General features: G+C 37.9%; 1 protein-coding gene and 1 pseudogene across 1 annotated transcript; one reads left to right on the plus strand and one right to left on the minus strand.

Moving 5' to 3' along the window:
- The first annotated feature begins 1,221 nt into the window (after positions 1-1,221).
- LOC143611453 (KH domain-containing protein At4g18375-like) lies at positions 1,222-3,963 on the plus strand. Its single transcript, XM_077085645.1, has 6 exons — positions 1,222-1,811; positions 2,583-2,996; positions 3,063-3,320; positions 3,407-3,646; positions 3,718-3,785; positions 3,877-3,963. Exons 1-6 carry the CDS (start codon positions 1,233-1,235, stop codon positions 3,923-3,925), a joined length of 1,608 nt encoding a protein of 535 aa, XP_076941760.1. The 5' UTR covers positions 1,222-1,232; the 3' UTR covers positions 3,926-3,963.
- A 2,211-nt stretch (positions 3,964-6,174) lies between these two features.
- On the minus strand, positions 6,175-7,827 carry LOC143611449 (pentatricopeptide repeat-containing protein At5g15300 pseudogene; annotated as a pseudogene).
- Between the last annotated feature and the right edge of the window lie 6,078 nt (positions 7,828-13,905).

Below are 13,905 nucleotides of genomic sequence, written 5' to 3' on the forward strand. Positions count from 1 at the left end.
ATAATAATAATAATAATAACAATAATAATAATAATAATAATAATATATTTATTTATTTATTTATTTATTTATATCATCAATTTATTACCGTGATTTTGTTCGATTAATAACATGTCCCGTGCACGTCAGGATCCAAAGTCAGAAACCCTAAATTACCAAAATCCACTACAACGTCGATTTGACCAACCAATTTGCTCTACAATCTAACAACACAGACACAGGTATCAATCTTTTTTAGACATTCAGATCAGTTTACTGAGTTGTTAGATTAGATTCATTTAGCTTCTTATTGTAGCTTCGGATGAGATTTATTCTGTATTTTGCTGCTCTTTTGTTAGGAATGAAATTGGACCTCAATAATTATCTTTTCAGCTGTAGATCTTGTGCGTATGTAGCTCAAATTAGGGATGTTCAGTTTGGTTTCTTCGATTTCGGTTTCGGTTGTTGCCATTTGAGCTTGCAAATTTTAGGCCGAAAATATTTCGGTTTCGGTTTTTGCCAAATTTCTAGATTTTTAATTTTTATTATTTATTTTAAGTAATTAATAAGAATTTAATAAATATGTAACTCAGAAAGTTAATGCACAAATTAAATTAACGTGCTAATTGTGAGAATCAAGTAGTGTAGTTATATATACAACATAGTATAGTGTAATTATAGTGTAGTGTAATTACACTACATTGTAATTACATCATTACACTACCTGTATATATATAGTTACACTATTTGATTCTCACAGTTAGCATGTTAATTTAATTTGTACATTAACTTTCCCCGTATATTTGAGTCACATATTAAATTCTTATTAATTACTTAAAATAAATAATAAAAATTAAAAATCTAGAAATTTGGTTCGGTTTTTATTACATGCAAAACCAAAACTGAACCGTAAGTTCGGTTTTTACAAAAACATAAAACCAAATCGTCGGTTATTGTTTCAGTTTGGTTTTTCGATTTTTCCGGTTTCGGATCGGTTTTTTCTGTTTCTTGCACACCCCTAGCTCAAATAATTTGTGAATAATGATTTATGTTTTCTAAATGGTATTCGCTACTGATATATGCTAATTAATGCTTAGTGTGACCAAAGAAAGTTTTATACAAGTGTATTTGTTAGGTTTGTGGAATTGTGGCTTATGCTGTACATCTTTTTTTCTATTTCAAGTTTTCAACATGTCATAAGACATAAATGTGTAATTTTTCTAAAATCTTCAACAAGAATCATTTTGCAACACATGGGTGGACAAAGAAATAGTCACGGTAAACGTCCACACTCAGAGTTGGACTACAATGATCATGGAAGAAACAAGAGAAGAAATAACAGTGATGACAGAGGGCACAACTCAATTGGCTCAGATGATACCGTTTATCGTTACTTATGCGCTAGTAAAAAGATTGGAAGTATAATGGGAAGAGGCGGGGACATTATTAAGCAGCTGAGATCTGAAACCATGGCTAAAATCAGAATTGGTGAGACGGTTTCAGGGTGTGATGAACGTGTGGTCACTATCCACAGCACAAGTGAGGAAACAAATGACTTTGACATGAATGATGATCGTGTGTGTCCAGCAATGGACGCTCTTTTCAAAGTGCATGACCGAGTTGTTGCTGATGATCAAGATCAGGAAATTGATCATGAGGAAGCACCAAAAGTTACAGTTCGGCTTCTTGTGCCATCAGACCAGATTGGATGTGTTATTGGGAAAGGTGGACAGATAGTTCAAAATATACGGGCTGATACTGATACTCAGATTAGGATTTTGAAGGATAATCACCTTCCTGCTTGTGCATTAAGCAGTGATGAACTTTTGCAGGTGAATTATAATACATTTGTCCTTGGTGTTGACTGAGTTAGTTACAGTTAGGGGTTTCAACGAGCCGAGCCCGAGCTCGACTAGGCGTAGCGTAGATAGGCTTGTTTTGACTTACAAGGGATCGAGCTTGGCTCATGAGTTGGCTTTTAAAGCTCAGTCTTGGCTTGTTAATTATATATTAATTATTTATATTCGTTTTCTATTATTTTTATATGTTTTGAGAAAAACTTTGTACGAGCCTAAGCTTGGGTAGAGCTTGTGTAGTACCGTAAACGATCCTAAGCTTAGGCCGAGCTCTTGTAGTACCTTAAACGAGCCAAAGCTCGGCTCAAGCTTTGGCTGTGCAGTGTAAAATTGATAGAAGTCCAAAAGAGGAAAAACTTAGAAATACACAAGGCTTATTAAGGTTCAACGAGCCTAAACGAGCTTCCCTTACAAGGCTTGAGCTCGGGCTCGATAACTAAACGAACTATATTTGAGGCTCAGGCTCGAAAAAGCCCAGCTCGTTTCGAGCCTTTTATCGATTCGAGCTTGAGTAGCTCGCAAGCAGCCTGGCTCGTTTGCGCCCTTAGATACAGTTGACTTGAGTTAGTTAGATCTTTAATTAACACACTTGTGTAAGCATCTATATAAAGACTCATACATAGGGATAACTAACACAAGTGTGTTAGTTAAAGATCTATAACTAAATCAAGTAAACTGTAACTAACTGAGTCAATACTAATACTTCGACTTCTTGTCCCAACTTACAAATTTGCTGTTGTGAGGCAGATATCTGGTGAATCTTCGAATGTGAGAAAAGCACTTTTCCAAATATCAGCTCGTCTTCATGATAACCCGTCACGCTCGCAGCACCTGCTTTCTTCTTCAACACCCAATGTTTACCCATCTGGCGGTTCTCTTATGGGCCCACCTGGAGGGGCACCATATATGGGTTTACCCCAACTGGTTGGTGCTTATGGTGGGTACAAGGGTGAAGGTGGTTTCTACCCGGGTCAAAGAGATGAGTCTTCTTTAAGGGAATTTACTCTTCGTTTGATCTGCCCGACTGCAAACATTGGTGGTGTAATTGGTAAAGGCGGTGCTGCAATTAATCAAATTAGACAGGAAACTGGAGCAGCTATCAAAGTTGATAGTTCAAAAGCAGAGGCAGATGATTGCATAATATCTATTTCAGCCAAAGAGGTAAGTTTAGGCAAAATAATGAAGATTAAAGTAAATCATTATCTGATTTATATTTTTTGTATTCAGGTGTTTGATAACCCGTTTTCTCCAGCTATTGAGGCTGCATTACGCCTGCAACCACGGTCCAGTGAGAAAATTGAAAGAGATTCGGGTCTTATTTCATATACCACTCGATTACTTGTACCAACTTCTCGGATTGGATGTCTTATTGGGAAAGGTGGAGCAATAATAAGTGAAATGAGGAGAATTAGCAAGGCTAATATACGGATTATTTCAAAAGAAAACTTTCCAAAAGTTGCCGAGGATGATGATGAGATGGTACAGGTAAGCATAACTGCGTAAGCATACAAATATGTACTTGTGTTGCTATGTAACTACACAATAACCCTTCGGTATATATTTGTGATTAGATTTCTGCAGACCTTGATCTTGCTAAGGATGCACTGTTACAAGTTGTCTCACGCTTGAGGGCCAATCTATTTGAAAGAGAAGGGGCAATGCCGACTTTTGTTCCAGTTCTTCCTTATCTTCCTGTGCCACGTGATGTTCATGATGTCCCAAAGTATGATAATAGAGATTCCAGAGGTTATGGGCGAGGACATGATGATTTACCAGCTAATGATGGGTACGGAAGCTACGGTGGCTTGCAGGTAAATGTTCATATTCTTTTACTTGTAAATTGTGATTATCAAAACCGAAGTAACATGCCATGTTTTCTTAGGGACGCGGTGGCGATGAGCCTTATGGAGCCTATGGTAGTTATTCTTCCGGACACAGTGGTGGTTCTGGGTGAGTATTTGTATTTGTAACATGTCAAAATGGGACGGTTAGCCAAGCTGGCACTTTGCGTATAGTTCACATTTGCATAATCTGTTGGCAGGGGATCAAGACATAACTCGGCTTCTAGGCGGAGGGATTATGATTATTGAAGTGGTGGTACAGCCGTACAGGTTAGTTAAGGTTTACTTATATGAGGTTTGAAGTGGCTGAAATTTAATGTAATGCTAAGTTTATGTCAGTATGTGAAGTAATACCTAGCCACATATGTTAACCCTGTTTCCTTTCCGTTCCCTATAAAACAGCCAGCTGAAGCCTGAACCTGAAGCCAGCCTCTAAACCAGAAGACCAGTTGAACCAAACCAGCCACACCACCTTACATGCTTTTTCCTACGAAGACCGTTGTGTGAAGTAATTATTATATTATTATTGTTGTCCATGTCCACTACTACTACTATTCTACCCTGCTTTTGTTACTTGATTTCCAAAGAACCTGTGCCTTGATCAGTGTTTCCAGTTTCCAAACCTTTTTAGATACTTTGTAATGTTCCCACTATCTTATTGCGTTATTATTCGTTTTTACCTTGATGTTAGATAACCCATTCTTACCCTCCCGGCATTCGTACATTTACCTCTTACCATGCTTTTTATGTCTGCATAGACCTGCATTTATTCCTGCTAAAAGTTACACAGAGGGAAAGAGAGACCTGCATTTAGGTGTTGTTTTCAATGTGATACACAAGACGGTTATGTTTTGCATAGCTGTCTCTTTCATACTTTGCATTTTTACAAAATACGCACATGGAGTTGAAGGAAAATAGAAATGGAGGATTGAAGGTTTGTGCGGATGATGCTTAAGAACTATTGAGTTAACTTTATCTTTGTTTTATATCTCATTTTAGGGTTTTGATCTCGATGCGTTGTGTCTAGTTATTTCTGTATCTATGTTCTTTTATGGTATATGGCAATCGGAAAGTGTTACGGATGATTGATGTCATTGGAGTGGTTTAGATAGCGGGTATGACCTAGTGGGTGTCATCCCGATGCGCCAAGTTTTGTTGTTAAATGGTACTCTTTGTACTTTAATTATATATTAAACATAAAAAGCAGTAATTACATTGAATCAGAAGGTAAACGGGGCAAGCTGCCTAGGGTGTACTTATTTAAAATATTAATCTAAAGAAATTTTGATCATGGGTGTCTCGGGAAGTGATTGTTTTGGTATGTAAAAGTGCATGATCGTGGTAAAAATCACTTGCATCCTATGAAGGCAATTAAAATGATGTCACGTTTAACCAGATAGTTGCCTCGTGCTAAACGAATATGGCAAGTTTTCATCGTTTCTTTGATGCTTCACGCCATCTTTCTAATCAAGGCAAATTGGATTTTAATAATCCTAACTAAATGCTATTGGCTGATGATAATACTAACTTAGTTTATTGCCACTGGGGGTCTTAAATTTAAAAAAATTGGCTCTTAATAGTCCCCCGTTTAAAAAAACTTAATGACATTAAGTTTTTTTCGAATTTCAAACTGATTTTTAGGCTTTTGATCGATAGAAGGATACGCGCTGACTAATGTAAAACTTAGCTCGAAACGATGCTCCAATCGGCTTGATTAGTGCTTCAAATCGGGTGTTTGAAATTCAAATTAACAAAAATTTAAGGTGTTCTATTTTTTATATTGTTCAATTTTCAACCCTAATCTAGATCTTAACAATAAATCTACTGTGCTAGATTTAACTGAGTTTTGTCTGTTATTCTTTTCAGACCTAAAATTTTCATAACTTAGTAGTTGAAGACGAATAAATGATCAATTAGCGTGCAAACGACGCAAGAGAGTTTACCGTTAAATATGGATATCAATTATCTAAATATGCCTTTTTAGCATATTCTTTGTGTTCTCTAAAGAGCAATTTAGAATCTTGAACACGAGGATGATTACTACCATTCACCGCTTGTTGCGATGGTCAAATGGTTTTAGGCAACACATAGTGAGCTTAACCGTGTTGGTTCTTTGTCACTTGTGCATATTCTCTGTGTGCGCTTCAACATTTAACAGAAGGTGTGTGCCACTGGTCGGGAGTTGGGGCTACTCCCCTGATGAGTCCATAGCAGGACGAAACTGGTATTCTTGATAACACGTGAGGCGTAATAATTGGTTATTGAGGATTTGAGGATTTCGCATGGCGCTCATATAAGGAAACCGGTGATTCATAAATCAGTCAACAAACAATTGAAAAGGTCAAAGAACACATCTTCAATATTTTCTTTCTGAACTAAATGGTAGAGTACATTTTAGTATTTTTGATCCATCATCTGCATTACAGCTTCAAGAAATACAAAAAGATAACCGAAATGAACTCAAATCAAGTCCATATAAAATATCGTTGTGTGTTTCGTTAGCGGATCAAACCAGTCTTCTTGTTGACTTTTGTTTGACACTCGCTTTTCGAGTCAAACAAGAAATGCATAAGAGATTCCTCAACAGCATCAACCAAACTACTTGCAGCGTCTTTCCTCACTCCTTTATCATCCATCGCCTTCCTCACACTCTGAGCGCCAACCCACTCGCCTTGTGAAGCATATATATTTGAAAGCAACACATAATCGCCACTTTCACCCCACCTTAACTTAACTAATTCCTCGTTTGCACGCCTACCCAACTCAACATTATTATGAATCATACACGATCCAAGTAAAGTCCTCCAAATAATAGCATTCGGTTTCATCTCCATTTTGTCTACAAATTCAAAAGCCTCGTTTAAAAGCCCTGCACGACCAAAAAGATCAACCATGCACCCATAATGCCTTATGTTCGGCTCAATATTATACTTCTCTCTCATAAGACGAAAATACCCTCGACCCTCTTCAACTCTCCCTGCGTGACTGCACGCAACCAACACCCCGACAAAACTAATATCATTTGGTTTTAACTTTAATCTACACATCTCGTCGAAGATATTAATGGCTTCCTCGGAGTGACCATGAAATGCTAAACCGCCAATTATTGAGTTCCATGTTGTTACCACTTTTTCTTTCATACTCCTAAAAATATTTAAAGCTTTGTTAATATTTCCACACTTTGCATACATATCTATAAGCGCGTTACCGAGTAAAATGCTTAATTCTCCTCCACCTAAATCCAAAACCGAACGATGAATCTTCTCGCCAATGTCTAAATCCCCTGAATCCGTGCAAGCTGTCACGAGGCTCAGCATTGTTACTTCATCAGGTTGTTCTCCTAAATCTTTCATTTCTTCAAACATCTTTAACGCGTGTGCGTGTAAACCATGGTTCACGTAACCGGCTATCATTGCATTCCATGTAACGATATCTCGCTTTGGCACTTGATCGAACAACTCCCTAGCACTTTCCATATCCCCTCTCTTTGCATACCCCGTAATCATCACATTCCATGAAATCAAATCTCTCTCAGGCATTTCATCAAACACCTTTCGAGCCATACCCAAATCCCCTCTTCTTGCATACCCGGCCGTCAAAGCCGACCAGGCAACAACTTGGGTTCTGTCCGAAGAATTAAATAAGGCGCTCGCGATATCTATATCTCCTACATTTGCATGAAAACAGATAAGGGTATTCTTCGAAAACGTGTTATGTTCAAGCCCGTGCTTCGTAATCTTTCCATGAACAGCGCAGCCCGCATTAGCCCAAGAAAGCTTAGTGCAGGCCTTGAGGACAAACGGAAACGTGTAACGATCGGGCCGAACACCTTGCTTTTCCATCCGGTTAAATAACGATACGGTTTTACCGGGGGTGGGGCTTTGAGCGGAGCCTCTAAGCATGGTGTTCCACATGAAGAGGTCTGGTTGGGTAATATGATCGAACACCTGGTGTGCGTAACTAATTCCGGAAGGAATAACCAAAGCGGAGACGTAGATAAGTTCTCTAAGGTTAAATTGGTTGCTATTGAAGCCATTGATGATCATGGAAGCATGAATTTGTCTAAGTTTTTTGAAAGTGGTGCATTCGCGCCATAAAGATGACCGTTGATGGTAATTGGGGGTCTTGTCGTTTGTTTGCCTCCTTATCATCAATTTCAATTTGTAACAAATGAGTGTTATCATATATCCAATATATTTTCGTGATTGTGGTTTGGCAAATAATGTGAATTTAGCTCAGAAGGTTTATTTTTGCATATGGACCATCCACGTTTTCTCATTCTTGCCAATTACATTCAAATCACTAACCCCGTTAAATTAAAGCGTTAAGTCAGGGGTAGACATGTCTTTTCACCCTCTCTTTAATATATGAGTACAGTGTCAAAATCGTCCCTAAAGTTTGGTCACATTTGCAAATTTCGTCCAAAACTATTTTTTTTCGCAATTACATCCTTGATGTTTCCCAACCATTGCCAATTTTGTCCAAATTGTTAACTCGATTTAAATTCAGCGTTAACTCATGGATGTTACTGTTCTTTTACATGTTTGTTTACATTATTATTATTATTACACTGAGCTAACCCCTTTATATGACTAAAAATAAAGAAGAATACATAAATGGATACTATATTGGATCCAAACATAGAAATCGAGAGATGTTATGTGTCATCGAACAAACACATAATAATAATAATAATAATAATAATAATAATAATAATAATAATAATAATAATAATAATGTAAAATGATAGTAACACCCCTGAGTTAACATTGAATTTAAACAGAGTTAACAATTTGGACGAAATTGGCAACTATTAGGAAACATCGAGGGTCTAATTGTGAAAAAATATATTTTTGGAGGAAATTCGCAATGTGACCAAACCTCAGGGACGATTTTAGCACTTTACTCATATAATAAAAAAAGAGTGAAAAGATATGTCTATCATTCACTTCACGATTAAATTTGTATTATTTGGAGGAAAATTCGCAATGTGACCAAACCTCAGGGACGATTTTAGCACTTTACTCATATAATAAAAAAAGAGTGAAAAGATATGTCTACCATTCACTTCACGATTAAATTTAGCAATGTTAGCGATTTGGATGTAATTGACAAGAATCGGAAAACATGGATGGTCCATATGCGAAAAATAAACTTTTTGGACTAAATTTGTATTATTTGCCAAACCACAAAAATATTTTTGGAGGAAATTCGCAATGTGACCAAACCTCAAGGACGATTTTAGCACTTTACTCATATAATAAAAAAAGAGTGAAAAGATATGTCTACCATTCACTTCACGATTAAATTTAGCAATGTTAGCGATTTGGATGTAATTGACAAGAATTGGAAAACATGGAGGTCCATATGCGAAAAATAAACTTTTTGGACTAAATTTGTATTATTTGCCAAACCACAAGGATGAAAATGACACTTTACTTTGATTACTTGGTTATCTTATAATAATCTTTTAAGTTTTAGGGGTTGTTTGGTAGCCTTTTAATCAGATAAATTTTTAAAGGTAAAAATAATAATTGTAAAACATGTTATCCTTGTGGACAGAGGCGAAGAAGGCAATGACGGAAGCAAAGAAGACGGCCTTTAAACGGATGTATGAAAGTCTAGAAACAAAAGAGGGGGAACATGCTATGTTTAAGATTGCCAAAGCCAGGGAGCGTAGAAGGCAAGATCTAGGACCGGTGAAGTTCATAAAGGATACAGATGGGCATGTACTGGTCAAGGAGCAGGACATCAAGCTAAGATGGCAAACCTACTTCCACAATCTTTTTAACAATGGGAGAGCTTACCAAGAAGAACATGACAACACAAACTTTCAACGACAACAATCGAATAACTGCTACTGCCGACGGATCACACGAGAAGAGGTGGAGGATGCACTTAGGAGGATGGGAAGGTCTAAGGCGGTTGGCCCAGACAACATACCCATCGAGGTGTGGAAGTGTCTGGGGGAGGAAGGAGTCATGTGGTTAACTACTCTGTTCAATAGTATTCTCAAATCAGGTAAGATGCCAGACCAGTGGAGGAGCAGCGTTGTAGTTCCTATCTATAAGAACAAAGGAGACGCCCAATGTTGTGGTAACTACCGAGGAATCAAACTACTAAGTCATACTATGAAGCTATGGGAAAGAGTGATTGAGGGTAGACTTAGACGAGAAACTCAGGTTACGGTCAACCAATTTGGCTTCATGCCGGGGCGTTCCACCACAGAGGCAATACACCTTATAAGAAGATTAATGGAAAAGTATAGGGAGAAGAAGTGTGATCTACATATGGTGTTTATTGACCTAGAAAAGGCCTACGACAGTGTGCCACGACAGGTGCTCTGGGAGTGCTTGGAGGGTAGAAGAGTGCCCAGGAAATACATAGAGATAATTATGGAATGTATACCAGGAGTGAAACAAGTGTCTTCACCAGGGGTCAGCGTTGAGCCCGTTTCTTTTTGCAGTAGTCTTAGATGAGTTGTCAAAGTCGATTCAGGGGACTCTCCCGTGGTGCATGATGTTCGCAGACGATATTGTGTTACTTGCTGAGAAAAAACAAGATCTAAACATGAGGCTTGAGGAGTGGCGAACAACCTTAGAGACAAAAAGTTTAAAGATTAGCCGATCTAAGACGGAGTACCTCCACTGTGATTTTGGTGGGATAAACGACAATGAAGACGCACAGATCACAATTGAAGGGCAGGTGGTCCCGCAGGTAACGAAGTTCAAGTATTTAGGATCATTTGTACAGAGCGATGGGGAATTAGACAGTGATGTGACCCACCGAGTTCAGGTAGGATGGTGTAGATGGAAAGCAGCCACAGGTATATTGTGCGACAAGAGTTTCCCGACTAAACTAAAGGGAAAATTCTATAGGGTGGCAGTTAGACCTGCAATGCTATATGGAACAGATTGTTGGGCCATCAAGAAGGCACAAGTGCGGAAGATGGAGGTAGCAGAAATGAGAATGCTACGTTGGATGTGTGGGCACACAAGGCTAGACCGAATAAGAAACGTTGTGTTTCGCGAGAGATTAGGGGTGGCGAACATAGCAGACAAGATAAGAGAGGGGAGATTGAGATGGTTTGGACATGTAAAGAGAAGACAGACGACGAATCCTGTTAGATCCGTAGAAAACATTACTATAGAGGGGAGGAGGGGTAGAGGACGACCGAAATTGACTTGGGATGAGAGGATTAGGCATGATTTGATAGACCTAAACCTCTCCGAGGACATGGTTGAGGATAGGAATTCGTGGAGAAGTAGAATTAAAGTTAAGGATTTTTAGAGAGAATTGAATACCTTAGGGCTTAGACTTAACTTATTTAGGTCACATACCATAATGGTATTTCCCTTACATATATTATTATTATTATAATTATTATTAGCTTTTATATAGCTGTTAAACTGTGATCTTATTATTAATATTATTATAATTAGTAGTAGTTTTTATATAACTGTTAAACTTTGATTTCCTTTATTTTGCTTCATACACATACACATGTACTTAGAGCCGAGGGTCTCTCTGGAAGCCACCTCTTTATTTCTTTGGATAGAGGTACGGTGTGCCTACATCCCACCCTCCCCAGACCCTACTTATAGCTTTGCTGTCGGTGGGATTTTACTGGGCATGATTGATTGATTGATTGATGTTATCCTTGTGGACGTGTGTATCCTTACTAAACCGGGTCAAAGATAAAATGTACGACAACTGGACCACTAGTAGTTCGTCAGTACTAGGTTGGTCTTGGCTTCCATCATTGTACCATATTGGTCCTGATTCTTTTAGTCGTTTCAAAATTGAATTCGGTACGTGTTTGTTTATTTGAAAAACAAGAGAACAATGGTTATAGTCCAATACTGATTTGGGTTATTCGTTTAACCAATATAAACTAATGTTTATTGTACAAATATCTTGATTCCCAAGGGTGGTAGGAGTTCATCTTCCATAATCATCGCTAAGTCGTCTCTCTTCGATATATGAGCGGTACATCAAGTAATTTTATTCATTTCTTTACCACCCCTTAGTATGGGTGTGCAACGGGTTAAACCCGGACCGGAACTGTGAAAGAGCAAAACTTATTGCCGGAACCGGACTGTTAATAAAAGGGTTGGTCCGGGTCTATACTGGGTTGGCAGGCCGGGTACAAAGGTTTGACGGATACAGCCCGTTTAGCAAGATGTTGACGAACGGAGCAAACAAACCTGAGTATCTGTTATTCAATTAGGCTAAGATGAAGGTAGATTGACGACATGTATGATGGAGTAATTATAAGGACAACGGGTCAACACAACCCGTGTAGCTCCATAGAAGTCTCCTGTAATTTCTCTAATTTAAACCTTTGTACTTAATCATAATTTACTAAGCATGATTTAATGAAATACAAGATTCTGAACTATCAATTGACTAAGCTTATAGGAATATATCAATTTACTAGCTATAAAACCTTATTTCACGGGTACATTGGTTTTTGAAGGATATGTCGGCTATTTCTGGAACTGGACCGGAACTGTTTGGAGAGAAATTTAGGAACCGTGACCCATTTGATTTAAAATTCATGGGTATTGTTCATGGGTTTCATAGATCAGACCCACTTTATACACACCTCTGTCCCATATTAATCTCTTAACCCTTACGATGTGTCTTTATTTATCCCTCCCAAATTCCATTTAAGAATATAAATTATCTAAAATTCATAAAAACTCATTCGTAAAATCTAAAAGCTAATAAAAATATATAAAAAATATTTAAAAAATTATAAAGCTTGTAAATAAAACAGCATTTCATCAATTAAAAAAAATAAGGCTATAACATCATAAAAGTAACAGTTAAAATAACATTTCATTCCCATCTCCATTGTTGTAATATTTCAAATTTCATGCTAGCAACACATTAGCAAAGATCCATCAAAATGATCATGCCGCTTTAGAAAGAAGCTCGCACCTTTATCCGTTTGTTCTTGCATCATGATGCCGCACTTGCGAAGAATTTTACTTTTCATGTTATTCATTCTAGAACCGCAACTTCTTTGCCCGAATCCATTTTGTATCTTCAATATTTTCTTTCTTAAAACTGCAAAATTTAGAAGCTATCTTAAATATTTGTTGTTGATGTTGATAATGCCAATTTCTTCCCCTTTCGTTAAGGTCTTTGTGGCCATCGTTGAGGTCTTTGACATTTCGGTCGATGGGAAACCAGGCTTCTGAAGATGTTGTGTACATGTTTAATTATACATCTTTGTTCTTTTTTATAACTATTGAATAAACTAGGCAACCATTTTGTCATTTCTACAGATGTCTGCAGATGTGAAAATAAACACCTAACACTCTACATATGTCACCTCCAATATATATATTCACTTCAGATTGACTACTTTGCTGATTGTCACCTTAATGCTTTACATATCATTGAACTTGGTAATCTTCAAGTTCAAATCATTCCATTTGGAGTTAAGTTGGTGGACATTTCGCTCAGCACTCCCCAATTGTGATTCAAAATGTACAAGAATCTTTTTAAGATGAAGCAGGCTGATGTTCATTCGCAGTTTTCAAATTGTCGACTTTGAAGGTTGATGATAGGCTAGGCTTGAGTTCTGGCTATATAATGGATCAAAAGCAGGTTGATCTTGGAGTTGGAAATTATTGTATAGTTGTTGCCTCTAGAATTGTGAAAATGTTGATTTTCTGAAAGATACGGATTTTGCAAGAACTGAGTACAATACCTCTCCGCACATTGTTCAAGAGTTTTTTTATGACTATTTTAGCTTCTAAATTTTTTAAAATTTAGTATCATATTCATTCTTTACACCATCATACTTTAATTTCCCCATTAATATTGCTTATCGCTAAATTTTATCCTAGGGTCATGAAGAGGTAGGTCCCAGCAGAGGTGGTTAGGACCCGCAAGACTCCCTTAAAAGGAGACGTCTGCGCAGTTGAACACGCAAGACTCCTTAAACGGACTTCTGCGCAGTTGAACCCGCAGACTTCACCATAGGGACGTCTGCGCCGCGACCTACCAAACCCGGAGGACCCACCACGCTCAGAGTTGTGACGACCTCACATGCGGTACGCAAGCTGGTCCCGCAGGAAATGCCTCCCTATGGTTTCCAAGTATCCGCCTGTTCCCGCAGGTGCGGATACCCGCCATTAGGGACTGGCCATCCGCGCAGCATGGCTACACGCATAAGGCTCAAACTCGTAATAATTCAGTAGTCACCTGAAGAA

This window comes from Bidens hawaiensis, unplaced genomic scaffold, assembly GCF_021521415.1.
Source record: "Bidens hawaiensis isolate Kalapana, Puna unplaced genomic scaffold, B.hawaiensis_p1.1 tig00031118_1, whole genome shotgun sequence".
NCBI lineage: Eukaryota > Viridiplantae > Streptophyta > Magnoliopsida > Asterales > Asteraceae > Bidens > Bidens hawaiensis.

What these genes read in the sequence shown, in the direction of transcription:
- LOC143611453 (XM_077085645.1), top strand. Translation starts at nt 1,233, where the DNA reads ATGGGTGGACAAAGAAATAGTCACGGTAAACGTCCACACTCAGAGTTG. An exon ending in TATCTATTTCAGCCAAAGAG is followed by an intron (nt 2,997 to 3,062) that starts GTAAGTTTAGGC and finishes TTTTGTATTCAG; the next exon opens with GTGTTTGATAACCCGTTTTC. An exon ending in ATGATGATGAGATGGTACAG is followed by an intron (nt 3,321 to 3,406) that starts GTAAGCATAACT and finishes ATTTGTGATTAG; the next exon opens with ATTTCTGCAGACCTTGATCT.